At 36.2% G+C, this 12162-nt stretch overlaps 1 protein-coding gene across 1 annotated transcript in view; it reads left to right on the forward strand.

Annotated features, from left to right (window-relative positions):
* The window catches only part of tmem131l (transmembrane 131 like), a 121923-nt gene that overhangs the window by 93024 nt on the left and 16737 nt on the right, over positions 1-12162 (forward strand). Inside the window, exons 20-25 of the mRNA XM_039750277.1 lie at positions 123-256; positions 625-767; positions 3337-3520; positions 4907-5092; positions 6494-6643; positions 7587-8190. Coding sequence (XP_039606211.1) covers positions 123-256; positions 625-767; positions 3337-3520; positions 4907-5092; positions 6494-6643; positions 7587-8190 — 1401 coding nt within the window. The remainder of the gene's footprint in view (positions 1-122; positions 257-624; positions 768-3336; positions 3521-4906; positions 5093-6493; positions 6644-7586; positions 8191-12162) is intronic.

A 12162-nucleotide genomic window follows, 5' to 3' on the forward strand; every position in this document is an offset into this window, starting at 1 on the left:
TAGTGTGAGTATTGTTTATACTTCCATTACTGTAGCATTGCGAAAAAGTGGCATAAGTGTGGAGTGTATAAAGCATACTGGAAAATGTATATTAATTGAATACCTTTGATTTTTTTGTACAGGATGACATTAACATTACAAATCACAGTAAAAGCACTGTAGTAAATCTTCATCTTGCACCAAAGGAATTGAAGAAAATTGCCGTGGCTTTTACACCAGTAGATAAAAAATGTGTAACATCAGTTATTCTAATAAGGTAGCATGTTGTTTTTGTTTTTTTTTTTTATTTTATTTTACATTAGATGCTTAAGATGAAAGGTTGATACCTTATTTGGTGTGTTTTTGATTAATTGTCCAAGCTTATTGTAAGATTGTTTGCTTAATGATAAATGCTATATAGAATATTGAAATATGAGGACTTTTTCAATAACCATGCATAACAACAGTTAGTGTTTGCAATGTGTTATTCTGCATCAGTATGCCATATGAAGCACATTATTCAAATTATTTGTGTCATTGTCCACTACAATGTGTTATATAGTATTTACAGTATATCTTACATCTCAAAGCTGGTGCTTGACATATATTCATATTAAATACACTTATTTTTGTATTTATTTCAAGGAACAACTTGACAGTATTTGATATAGTTTTAGTGAAAGGTTGTGGTACCAAAGAAATATTGAAGATTGGAGGAAGGTTGCCTGGTACAGGAGCATCTCTTAGATTTAATGTACCTCAGTCCACTCTAATGCAGTGCAGGAATGGTATGTTATTTGTTGTTTTTTTTGTTTTTTTGTTTTTTTTATTATAATCTGAAGAAATATGTAAAAATAATACCCACATGTGAAATCGGAGATTTATTTTCCAGACTTATATGCTGTATGTAGTCACATTTAATATAAACTTAATTTTGTTTATTATACAACATTTTGTGTGTTGTAAAATTTTAATCAAATATGACCAAATTTACAACATTAGATATACCAACCTTTCCCTTATTAACTACATAGAAAGTGACGGTATTGTTCAGCAGTTTTCTTTTTTTTTCCCCATGTTGCTGCATGTTTCTCATTAATTCATATATATTATATAGTGTCTTTTTCACAGTTCAGCCCTACATTTCAAGGTTAAAAGAGTGTTTAAAACTTCACAGTTATTGAGGCATTTTTGAAACCAGTGTCGTCTTCTAGTCCTTTATGTATGTAATGTAATATTTATGTATGTAATACAGTAATATCCACATTCTCCAAATAACACATTTCTTTAGGAGTGATGGCCCAATCCCTCCACTGCTGCATCATTGGATGTACATATAGGCTTCCTTTCATTTGCACACTTTGCTTTACTGTACACCTTTTTCACCTGTCAAAGTAACTGCTTGGGTTTCAGCAGTTCATTTAATACATTAGATCTCCTTGACATATCTTCAGTGACCTTACTGGGTTCATGAGAAGTTGTGGTTCTTTCATAACCATACCATATCTCCAAGGGGATCAGCCAAGACTAATCTGACCACTGCTTGTATACAGGTCTGTTTAGTCTTCTTGAGGGTCTTTGACTATTTTGTGCCTCCACAGTGCCCAGTATTCTAATAGATAGATAGATACTTTATTAATCCCAAGGGGAAATTCACATAATCCAGCAGCAGTATACTGATACAAAAAACAATATTAAATTAAAGAGTAATAAAAATGCATAGGACTCAAATGAGATTATAGTTAATAAGCTGCAAAATGTCTGCTTCTAGCCTCTGCCGGCATGGTTTCCAGCCTCAGAGTTGTAATCGGTAACAGCAATTGAAACTATGAGAAATCAATTTGTGAACTGAAATAAAATCAAAAACTAACATCAGGAAAATAAATACATATGATATGAACCACTGACATAGACCACAAAATAAATAAAAAACACATTAACAAAATCAATTTTTGTTTTTGATATTATTAAGTTAAAGTATGGTTAATAAGTTCACAAGTCAATTTATTTAGGTGTCCTAAATGCGGTTAGTGTGAGTAGTCATTTTGTAGCCCATGTGTAGGTTAGAAAGGCAAGTTTGCATTCAAATGCAAGTTTTTTCCCAAGTATCTATCAAAGTTTATCGTGATCAGAGCAGATGTTGATGGTCATCTCTAAAGTATTTGCTCAGCCAAACACATCTGAGCAGGCTGTTTGATTAGTAATTTTGATTTCCCAAATTCTCAGTTGTGCGTATACTTTATTATATTCTATTAACAAACTTTAAATTTAAGAAGTGAAAACTGGTAAAGAATTGTTTTTTCTTGTTTTCATTATTAGTTTTGGTACTACTGACTGTATTCAATTTCCGCAGTAGGTTCCATCCTTACTGTCTATAAAGCTGAAGCAGTTCTATGTCTACAGAATGAGTACATCTGTCCAGTTTTTTTTTTTTTTGTTTCCTTTTTTTTAGTTCATAGTTGTGTGAATATGTAATTTAACTTCAAATAAGCAGTGGCAGCTATCTCAGTATATTGCAATATAGAGTGATCGTTTTTTTGACAACGTGTGCACAAAAGTCAAAGTTTAGCCTGATACACATTCAGACAAAATAGATTCCAGTGTTTGCAGCAAGTATTTCAAGATTAAGTATACCACAGATTTGAAGACCGTTCTTAGCTACTATCACAAAGACATTTTAAAGAGAAAGATGCTCATAGAAGGTCAGCCTTGAGTAAGTGCTAGTGTTAAACATTTATAGGCACAACAAATACTAACGCCGCTCTACCCAGTTGTGTGAAATATCCACTTTTAAGAAGTATAGTAAAACATGGCAACTTTGTTCTGGAAATGCTTATGAAATGCATCATAAAATGAAACTGGAACTAAAATTAGGTTATATTAATGTAAAAAAAAAGTTGAAATAAGTGATTACTTGAAACTGAACTTTTTTTGAAAATGAAATAGAAATACATATCCAACAATGAAGCTAAAATAACCTTATCCAGCCATCATTGAGTACATGATGAATTTACTTTCAAAGCACTCCTCCAAATAATCATCTTAAAGTACAGTAAGCTACAGCAAGATGACTTGTCTGTTGATCTTTGAATAGTGGGATGCCGGCGATATGTGAATTATCTTTTCAAGTCCATTAACAACTGACTTTATCTGGCAGAAGGTTATAGGATATAGGTTGTTACTGTTTTGGTTTTTATTTAAAGTTACATAAAGACAAAAAAAAAATCTCCTAAAAACTATGTTATGTAATAGTGTTTGAATCTACTTCATTCCATTTTCAAATCAAAGGGGCATGGTTTTCATGTTTAGGTATTGATATTTTCAAAACAATTTAGCCTTATATTCTTCATTTCCCAGGCCTAAAATCAAGCAAACCTTTTGTTGTTCAAAAGACCTTTACATTAGAGAATGCAGGAGAACTTCCATTGACTATAACTTCTATGAGTATCAGTGGATACAAGTGTCAAGGATTTGGATTTGAAATTCTGGGCTGCCGTATATTACCTTTGGATTACAACTCAACACAAGAAATCAGCATTGTGTATGTAAAAGGTTTTGTTATTAATATTTTCCTTAATCTAGGAAATTTTACTTATGAAAAAGTAATCTGTGCCAAAAAATAGTTGTCCTAAATATATCAGATTTGCCTTGTGGAGAAAATGTTCTGAATTGCAGCAGTAGTAGTGTTACAGTTGTTATGGTTTAGAGCAGCAGTAAATAAGATAGAAATCTAGCTCTGCATGTTTTAGTAGTAATTCTGCTATGAGGCAGCATGTCAGTGAGTATGCTTTCTAACAAGACAATAATGTGAACACCAACACAATGTCAGCACCTCTCCCTGGCCAGCCATGTTCAAGACCTGCATATATAGTGTGTGTGGAGGATATTTTGTGATGGCAGCTACAGCATGCTCTACGTCCTATTTGGACCTCACTACAAGAACAGTTGCATAATGCTTATTTGGATGTAGCACATGACACCACTTAGAACTTGTAACTATGCAACCCATAATATGACATAATGTTACTTTTATTTTAAGCTATTACATGGACTTTACTATGTAATATTACTAATGAGCCCATATGTAGCCCCAGACTGTGTTTTTTTTTTTTTTTAAATCCTTTAAAACTCTTCACTTTATATGTATGTTAGTTTTTATGTTGGTATATCACTCTTTGCAATTATTTTGTCAGTAAGTTTAGAAGATGAAATTTGTAGGGGTTTGGGGTACTTTTGGTCTCTAATAAAAACATTGTTTTTTATCCTGAGCTATTTTATATAAATACGAAGGAGACTGACCAATCATTTGCTTTATTAAAAAATAAACCAGTTGTATTCATTTGAAACAAATGCATGCATGTGGAATGATTTAATGCCTTTTAACCTAATAAACCACATGGTAACCGGTTTTCTCTTTGCTGATGGCTCAATGTGTTGGTTTTTTTTTTTTTTTCCAAACTTGTCACTTAACTTGCCTGAGGTTGATTTTTTTGTGTGTGTATATAAACAATAATATATTCTTATCTTGTAAGTCACTTTGGGCAAAAGAGTCTATCAAATATAGCCTATTGATATAATAGTAATAATGAAAATGTGTTTATTTTCTCGATGCATGCTCAATAATCCAGGTAAGAAAATTCTAGAAAGTTGATTCTGTTCATCTGGACATAGTGTTTTTTTTTTTTCTGTTGCGTTTCATCACTCATCCAAGTGACTTCCTCAGTCGCATATCATTGATTACAATGCCCATTGTTAGTCAATGGTGCTAGTTCGGTCATTAGGCCAAGGTACTGTTTATAAGGTTGGAGAAACCCGCAGTCAGCTGAGACCGAGGAAGTCACTTGGATGAATGATGAAACGTATCGGAAAATGTCCAGATGAACAGAATCAACTTTCTAGAATGTTTATTTCTTACATTTTTTTCCAGTTTTACACCAGATTTCACTACCTCTTGGATAATCAGAGATCTAACCTTGGTGACAGCACGAGGGTCATCTTTTATCTTCACTCTCAACGTTACCCTTCCTCACCACATGTTGCCACTGTGTGCCCAGTTTTTACCTGGTCCTAGCTGGGAAGAGAAATTTTGGATTGTTGTCATCGTTTTTACTTGGTAAGATGTTTTTCTTTATTTCTCCCATTATGTGGTGGTGTTTTACACCAGGCACTTTATTTTAGCATATACATACATATATTATTTCTGACAGTAATACACTGCAAATGAATGACTTTAAGTATATTAAGTTATGAAAACATGCATTTCAAATCCAGTAGCTCATACCTGTAATTTTGAACAAAGCATTTAGCCTATTTTTTTCCTGTAGTTTGTACATGTTAAACACTTCAGTATTTTCAATTTTCTTTGGTGCTTGGTGGTTTGCATTATAACTTTATAGCACCAAGAACCAGGGTTTGATTCCCAGCCTGATACCGTCTGTTTTGATTTGCTGGGGATGTTAAACTTCCTCCCATATTCAAGAGTCACATCTATAATGTTAACTGTTTACCGTTAAAGAGAGTATTTGCATGTGTGTGTCTCTGTGATTTTGAATGACATCCCATTCATGGCCATGTCCTGAATTGTTGTCAGTGCTGCTGGGATTGACTGTAGCTCCTCACTAATCCTGTAATCCTGTAAAAATATTCTCTACTTTAATGGATTTTTACTCGTATCAACGTATGCCTTGGGTGCTCATGGTATAGGCTCCTGTACAACTTTGAATGGGACTAAGGCTGCGTCCACACTACTATATTTTTATTTTAAAACAAAGGCAGTAGTCTCAGGTTTTTGTTTTTTATCCACATTACCCTGCTGTTTTTATCCCCCGTAAACTGAGATGTTTGAAAACACTTTTCATTGTTATATATACTACTGCAAATGGCTGCAGTGTTGCAGTGTGGATGAGTAAAAATGTAGCCTTTTGAAAACAAAGACTTTAATCACAGTCTTGATTTGTTCATGCCTAATATGTAGCTTTTCTCTGATTGGATCATTCTAATTACAAAACCTCATTCCCCGGTTGGTCACCCTTCATGGAAGAAAACCATATTCTAACATAGTGGACACAGAGGAGTTCCTTTCCATGGCGGGTGTTACGTTGCTTACCTGTCTGCATCTTAATTGCATTTGGAACAGTTTGAATGCTGCATACATTTATAAAAGACCAATAATTTACTGGTTGCTACAATTTTGTGATAAATCCCATGGCCAACAGCTTTACCATCTCATCAAGTATTTGTCCACTGATGTGCACATGCTCAGTGCAGGCAAATGACTACATCCTGCACATTTTCGCCTATTTTAGTTTGGACAGAGAAACTTTGGTAAACAATGTGAAAATGCTAGTGGTAACAAACATTGTTTTACTTTAAAAATACTGTTTTTAAACTATGAGCACATAGTAATGTGGATGTAGCCTAAGTTGGTTTGATGATTTTATTGGAAATGATTAGATTTTTTTTTTATATTTAATTCTATTTCTCATCTTTGCTTTTTTATTTGTGCTTTTTGCAGGTTGTCCCTGGGGGGTGTATGTTTGATGGCTTTTCATCAAGCCCAGTGTATTTTGATAGATTTTTCAATACCAGTATTAAGGCAGAATAATAATTCAGGACTCCCTCGTGAAAGCAGCCATGTTGATACAGTCACCTCCACGTCTGCCAGGTACCATCCTTTGATTAAGTAAAATGTACATTGTTTGCAGTAAATAGTGAGGAATATTTTACCGTTAATGTTTGTGTGCTTTGCAGATTGTTGGGTTACTAGGATTCTGTTAATTTCTATTTTGTGTCTTCCTAATTAACATCATACCATTCCTGGACATAATTATCATGTTGAGGTTTGTGCGAAGAACAGTACATTGGGTTGAGTGCATAGTGTAAAACATACTTTGTCAAAGAGGCCATAGAAAGCTCAACATCAAGCTGCAGGAGATGTTCTGCTCATCAGTAGTGACCAGTGTGCAGCATTACTAAGTGAATGACAAGGAGTTTCAGGGATGCCAAATTCCCTAATTAACAGATATCAAAGGCTGCTTGCATTACTAGACTGACCCTATATTTGCTGCAGGCAGAGGCAAAAATGAAGATAATGGCAAAGTTTGGAGATCATTATGACATGCTGTCACTGATGTGATTTCCTGGACCACCTCTAGCTATCTGCTCATTCCATCATTGGTCACCCAGAGTCCCAATAGGTTGTTTATTTTTCCACAGTCCTTAGCCTGTCTAATGCCCTTGGCACAAGAAGAGGTTTTTTTTTTTAAATACTATTATTTTGTGTGTATGCAATTTATGTAATAGCATACAACTTTTTTTTTTTCTATTTTGTGTTGCCTTGTCTTACATTTTGTGTTGCTGATGGAGCTAGAGTATTTCCTGTCATCAAATCAATGAAGCTCTGTATGGCTATGTACTTAAAGCTGCATTTCTGTCCATGTATATTATAAATAACCATTAGTTCGATAATTCCATACATTTTTGCATGGTAGGCTGGTTTATGACACCAAAAAAAATAAGCAATATATTTTCTTAACAGTTTGTATAAAGTACAGTATTTCAATTCTTGGTGTTTCTCTTAACTAATTTTTACCTTTCACTTTCAACAGAGGTAAAGGCAGTTGTAAGACATTCACTGATTCGGGAAACACTCCTGATAAAGGGAAAGGAAAGGGGTCCCTTTCTGTCACAAGTGGAAACTGCAGAACTCAGACCTCCTCAAAGAAAAGTCCTGGGACGTTTGCTCAGTCTCAGAAGAAGTATAAGGTGTCATTGTATTACAGTAAATACAAAGTGAATCCTACATCTTCAGCAATTGCTGCTGCTTCTTCCATGTCTTCTCAAGATGAAGAATGTTTGCCAGTCAAGGAACCATATAACCAGGGTGATCATATTGATGAAAATACCAATAAAATATGTGCCATTGAAAATAAAAATACTGTATTGCAGGAGTCAGAGGTGCACAGTAGACACGGAGTTTCTTTGGCTGTAAAAGACTGCAGGAACATAAACACAGACATGTTTCCCATGGAAACAAACATTAAACCCTCTGAGGAACTATCTGTGGCTACAAACAATAGTCCAAACCACTGGCCTTGTAGTTCTGTTGAAAAAAAAGACAGTGATCAGGTCTCAGATGATCAGCAGTGCAGCACTTTTTTGCCTTTCCCAGAAAAGAAGATAGTTGAGAAAAGGGATATTGGTGTTGGTAAGGTATGTATTGCCTATTTTCTGGTATTGATTTCTTGTACTATATACATTTTTTTCCTTGTATGTAATAGTACCTTTCCCACCCTAGACCATAAGCAATGGGCTTGTGTTTACACTGTAAACAACTGCACTGTTCTCACAGAACTGCTTCTTTATGGGACCCAGTCTGGAGAAAACAAAGTGTAAATTTGTGTCCATAGTATTTTTGTTTATATGTTACTCTGTGTGCTTTCTGTTGTCAATTCCATTGTCATATATATTGTTTTGTTTTCATTCAAATCCTTATCTGGTCTAGAAAATGTACTTGTATGTGTGGCAAGTGAATGGGAAGGTTGATATAAATGTCATATAAGCCAAGAGAAATACATTTTTATGTGTTAAATCCTACGGGCCAGCTCCTAATTTGTTCTGTGAACCCAAGCTATAATATTCCCTCTGCCTGGTGCATTGGAAGTGCATTCCATTATCGACATCTATGCATTCACTTAAACTTGGATTGTACTTCACCCAGAGGTGAATGTTTGGTGTGTAGCTCTCCCAGTATGGCACTGAGTATTCTGCCAAATAAAATAAACCCACTTCAATTTGTTTATTAACGTAGATCCCGGAATATAAGCCGACTTGGTATATTAGCCGACCCCCTTCTCTACCTACTAAATTACATGTATTTGCCGATGACCGGTATTTAAGCCGACCCCCTTCTCCAAGCAAAATTTTCTAAATTTCCTTAAAAGTGTGTCTTCAGGTATATTTATCATGTTTATCGGCGAGAATTTGAGACTGCCAGCATTTTTGATGGAAACCAGGAAGTGATTGTGGAGAAGTTTGGTAAAATGAAACCTTTGTGTTGAAACTATATACGCAGACACGGTACATCGGCGGGTGGATTTCCGGAGACTCGTTGTAAATTTGATTAACTTAAATACGCAATACAGTGGACCCTTGACTTACAAACTTAATTTGTTCGCGAAGGCTAACCTATGATGCGTTCCGAACCTCCCACTGCAACACTTACTTAACCTTTTAATAATAAAAAAGGGTTGTATAATGTGCATAATTTACCAAAACACCAATAATTTTTCTAATGTGCTAACCAAAAAGTTATAAAAAGTGCCTAGCCTACCAGAAGTAGGCTAGATTAAGCTAGGAACATGGCGGTGCACATGGTTGCAGCGGCTCAGGGCTCTCCTTTTCAGTGCACTTTTTTGTTGTTTTTGTACTTTTTTTTTTTTTTCCCTTGTTTGTGTATGATCGGTTCGGCGAACATCCACTACACCCGTCAGAACCTTATAGACATCGGTGTCCAGAGCCAGACATCTGTTTCGAGTGTTTCACACGCACAACATCCCAGACAATATAGCGAGACCAGCGGGCTCTCCGTGGATTGTTGTTGGGTCTAGGAGACGACACAGATGGAGGAGGGAAAGAAAGCAGAAGCGGGGCCACAGATCCGGCATTATGCTAAGGCTAAAATAACAACCTTACAAGCCCTATACAGAACATTTTTTCTGCACTGAAGGAGATTCTTTTAATCTCATTGTAGATGTGTATAGTGACAATAAAAGGCATTCTATTCTATTCTAGAAACAACAATTTCATACTGTACTCGCCATTTAATTTGACATCTTTGGGCTGCAGGAAGGGAGGAGGAGGAGGAGAATGAAACGGAAGGTGATTATTGTTTAGAAGGAGCCTCCTTATGCAAATCTTTTCTTTGTAAAATTGTCGAGATGGTGGATTTCGACATGCTGTACATATTAGCGAGATCAGTCACACGAACAGCACTCTCATATTTCCATACAATTTCCATCTTCGTTTCGATTGTGATCGCTTTCTTTACCTTCTCTTCCTTCCTTAGCAATTATGTGTCTTGCTTGCATGGTCTTAATGAATCATATATATACAGTACAGGCCAAAAGTTTGGACACACCTCCTCATGCAATGTGTTTTCTTTATTTTCATGACCATTTACACCACACCATCACTCTCCTCCTTGGTCAAATAGCCCTTACGCAGCCTGGAGGTGTGTTTGGGGTCATTGTCCTGCTGAAAAATAAATGATCGTCCAACTAACCTGACTTCTGCACAACACAACTGCTGGTCCCAACCCCATTGATAAAGCAAGAAATTCCACTAAATAACCCTGATAAGGCACACCTGTGAAGTGAAAACCATTTCAGGTGACTACCTGTTGAAGCTCATCGAGAGAATGCCAAGAGTGTGCAAAGCAGTAATCAGAGCAAAGGGTGGCTATTTTGAAGAAACTAGAATATAAAACATGTTTTCAGTTATTTCACCTTTTTTTGTTAAGTACATAACTCCACATGTGTTCATTCATAGTTTTGATGCCTTCAATGAGAATCTGCCAATGTAAATGGTCATGAAAATAAAGACAACACATTGAATGAGGAGGTGTGTCCAAACTTTTGCCCTGTACTGTATAGGTAAATCACTGCAATGACCGAAATTACATCCACAAACACATGTATCTGGGTTCCGACTGATGCTACTAACGCTCTCGGTTGTTTGTTTACAATTGCGCAAGTGGATACACGTGACCGCATCCGGGCCGTAACGCAAGATGTTGGTCGTAAATCAAAACAAAAATTTTTATTTTAAACTTCCCGATAATTTATTATAAACTTTATTAATAAAATCAACAACTAAAACACTTTTTTGAATAAATTCTTTATTTTATTAGGTACCGGCATGCAAAGTTACTTCTTCCTCTGTGGTTTCGTCATTATTTACTTCCGTATTCATTGGCAAAACCGGCATTGCGCTGGAAATCTTGAATCTGAAACAATACTCTTTGTATAAACCGACCCCCAAACTCCAAGCCAAAAATCTAGGACAAAATTCTCGGCTTATATAATGGGATCTACGGTATAAGTCTGAATGTTATTTATTGTGTGGGCACCAACACAGCTGTGTTTGGGACTGGTTAGCAGTGGTTTGGGGAGTGCATTTGAGTCCTTGGCTTAATATAAAGAGAGAAAAAAAGCATTTATTCACACACCTACAATCGGAGTACCCACAGAAAGACCTATGTAGGCACTGTGAGAGCATGTACATTACACACAAATAGTGATCAGCTTTTAACCTAGTACATTGTATGTGTAAGGTGGCAGTGCAAACCACTCTGTTGCTGTGATGCCTGCTTAATTAACAGTTTTCACTTAATTGTCCCCAGACATATGAAAGGTATAAAATGTATAAGTGTTCACCATGTTCATCATTGTGTTATGTCATGGGATCTTTTGCAGTCTTTCCAAAATGTTAATTGCACCACACATAATACATATACTGTGGAATTTCCCCCATAGGATTGTATGTAAATACAATTAATCCATTCCAGACCGTACGAACTGTATGTAAATATATTTTCTTTAAAGATTTTTAAGCACAAAAAGTTAGTTATACCATAGAATGCACAGTGTAATAGTAAACTAAATGTAAAAACATTGAATAACACTAAGACAAACACCCAGGCTCACTGCTCAGCAGCTTGCTTTCTCTCTCGCTCTCTCCCGCTCTCTCTCTCCTGCACTGGCTTTCTCCTTCTGCTTCCTGCCTTCTCCTGCAACCTCCCGTTCTTTCCTATTCTCTTCTTTTTCCCTTTAGCCGACTTGTGCTTCTGTTTATGAAGAGGCGTGGTAGTCATGGCAATCAGCAGCTCCTGAGAACAATTACGGATGCGGACCGCTTCTCACCTGTGCACTTAGGTGAGAAACACCTACATCACAAACTCCTCAGGAACCGCTTCAGCCATACACCACCACGCCCCCTCGCTAAGCTGTGAGTGCGGTGATTATTTATCAAAACTGGCCTTTCTGATGGGAGCTGTGGACCCTCTATACCACAGGAGAAAGATGGGTTGAGAGGAGGTTACAGTTTTGAGGGAGAGTCCCTCTGCGTGATGCACCGAGAACAATGTACAGTACAGGGAAAGACTGAACATGTGCAGAAATTATC

Source organism: Polypterus senegalus, chromosome 4, assembly GCF_016835505.1.
Source record: "Polypterus senegalus isolate Bchr_013 chromosome 4, ASM1683550v1, whole genome shotgun sequence".
NCBI lineage: Eukaryota > Metazoa > Chordata > Cladistia > Polypteriformes > Polypteridae > Polypterus > Polypterus senegalus.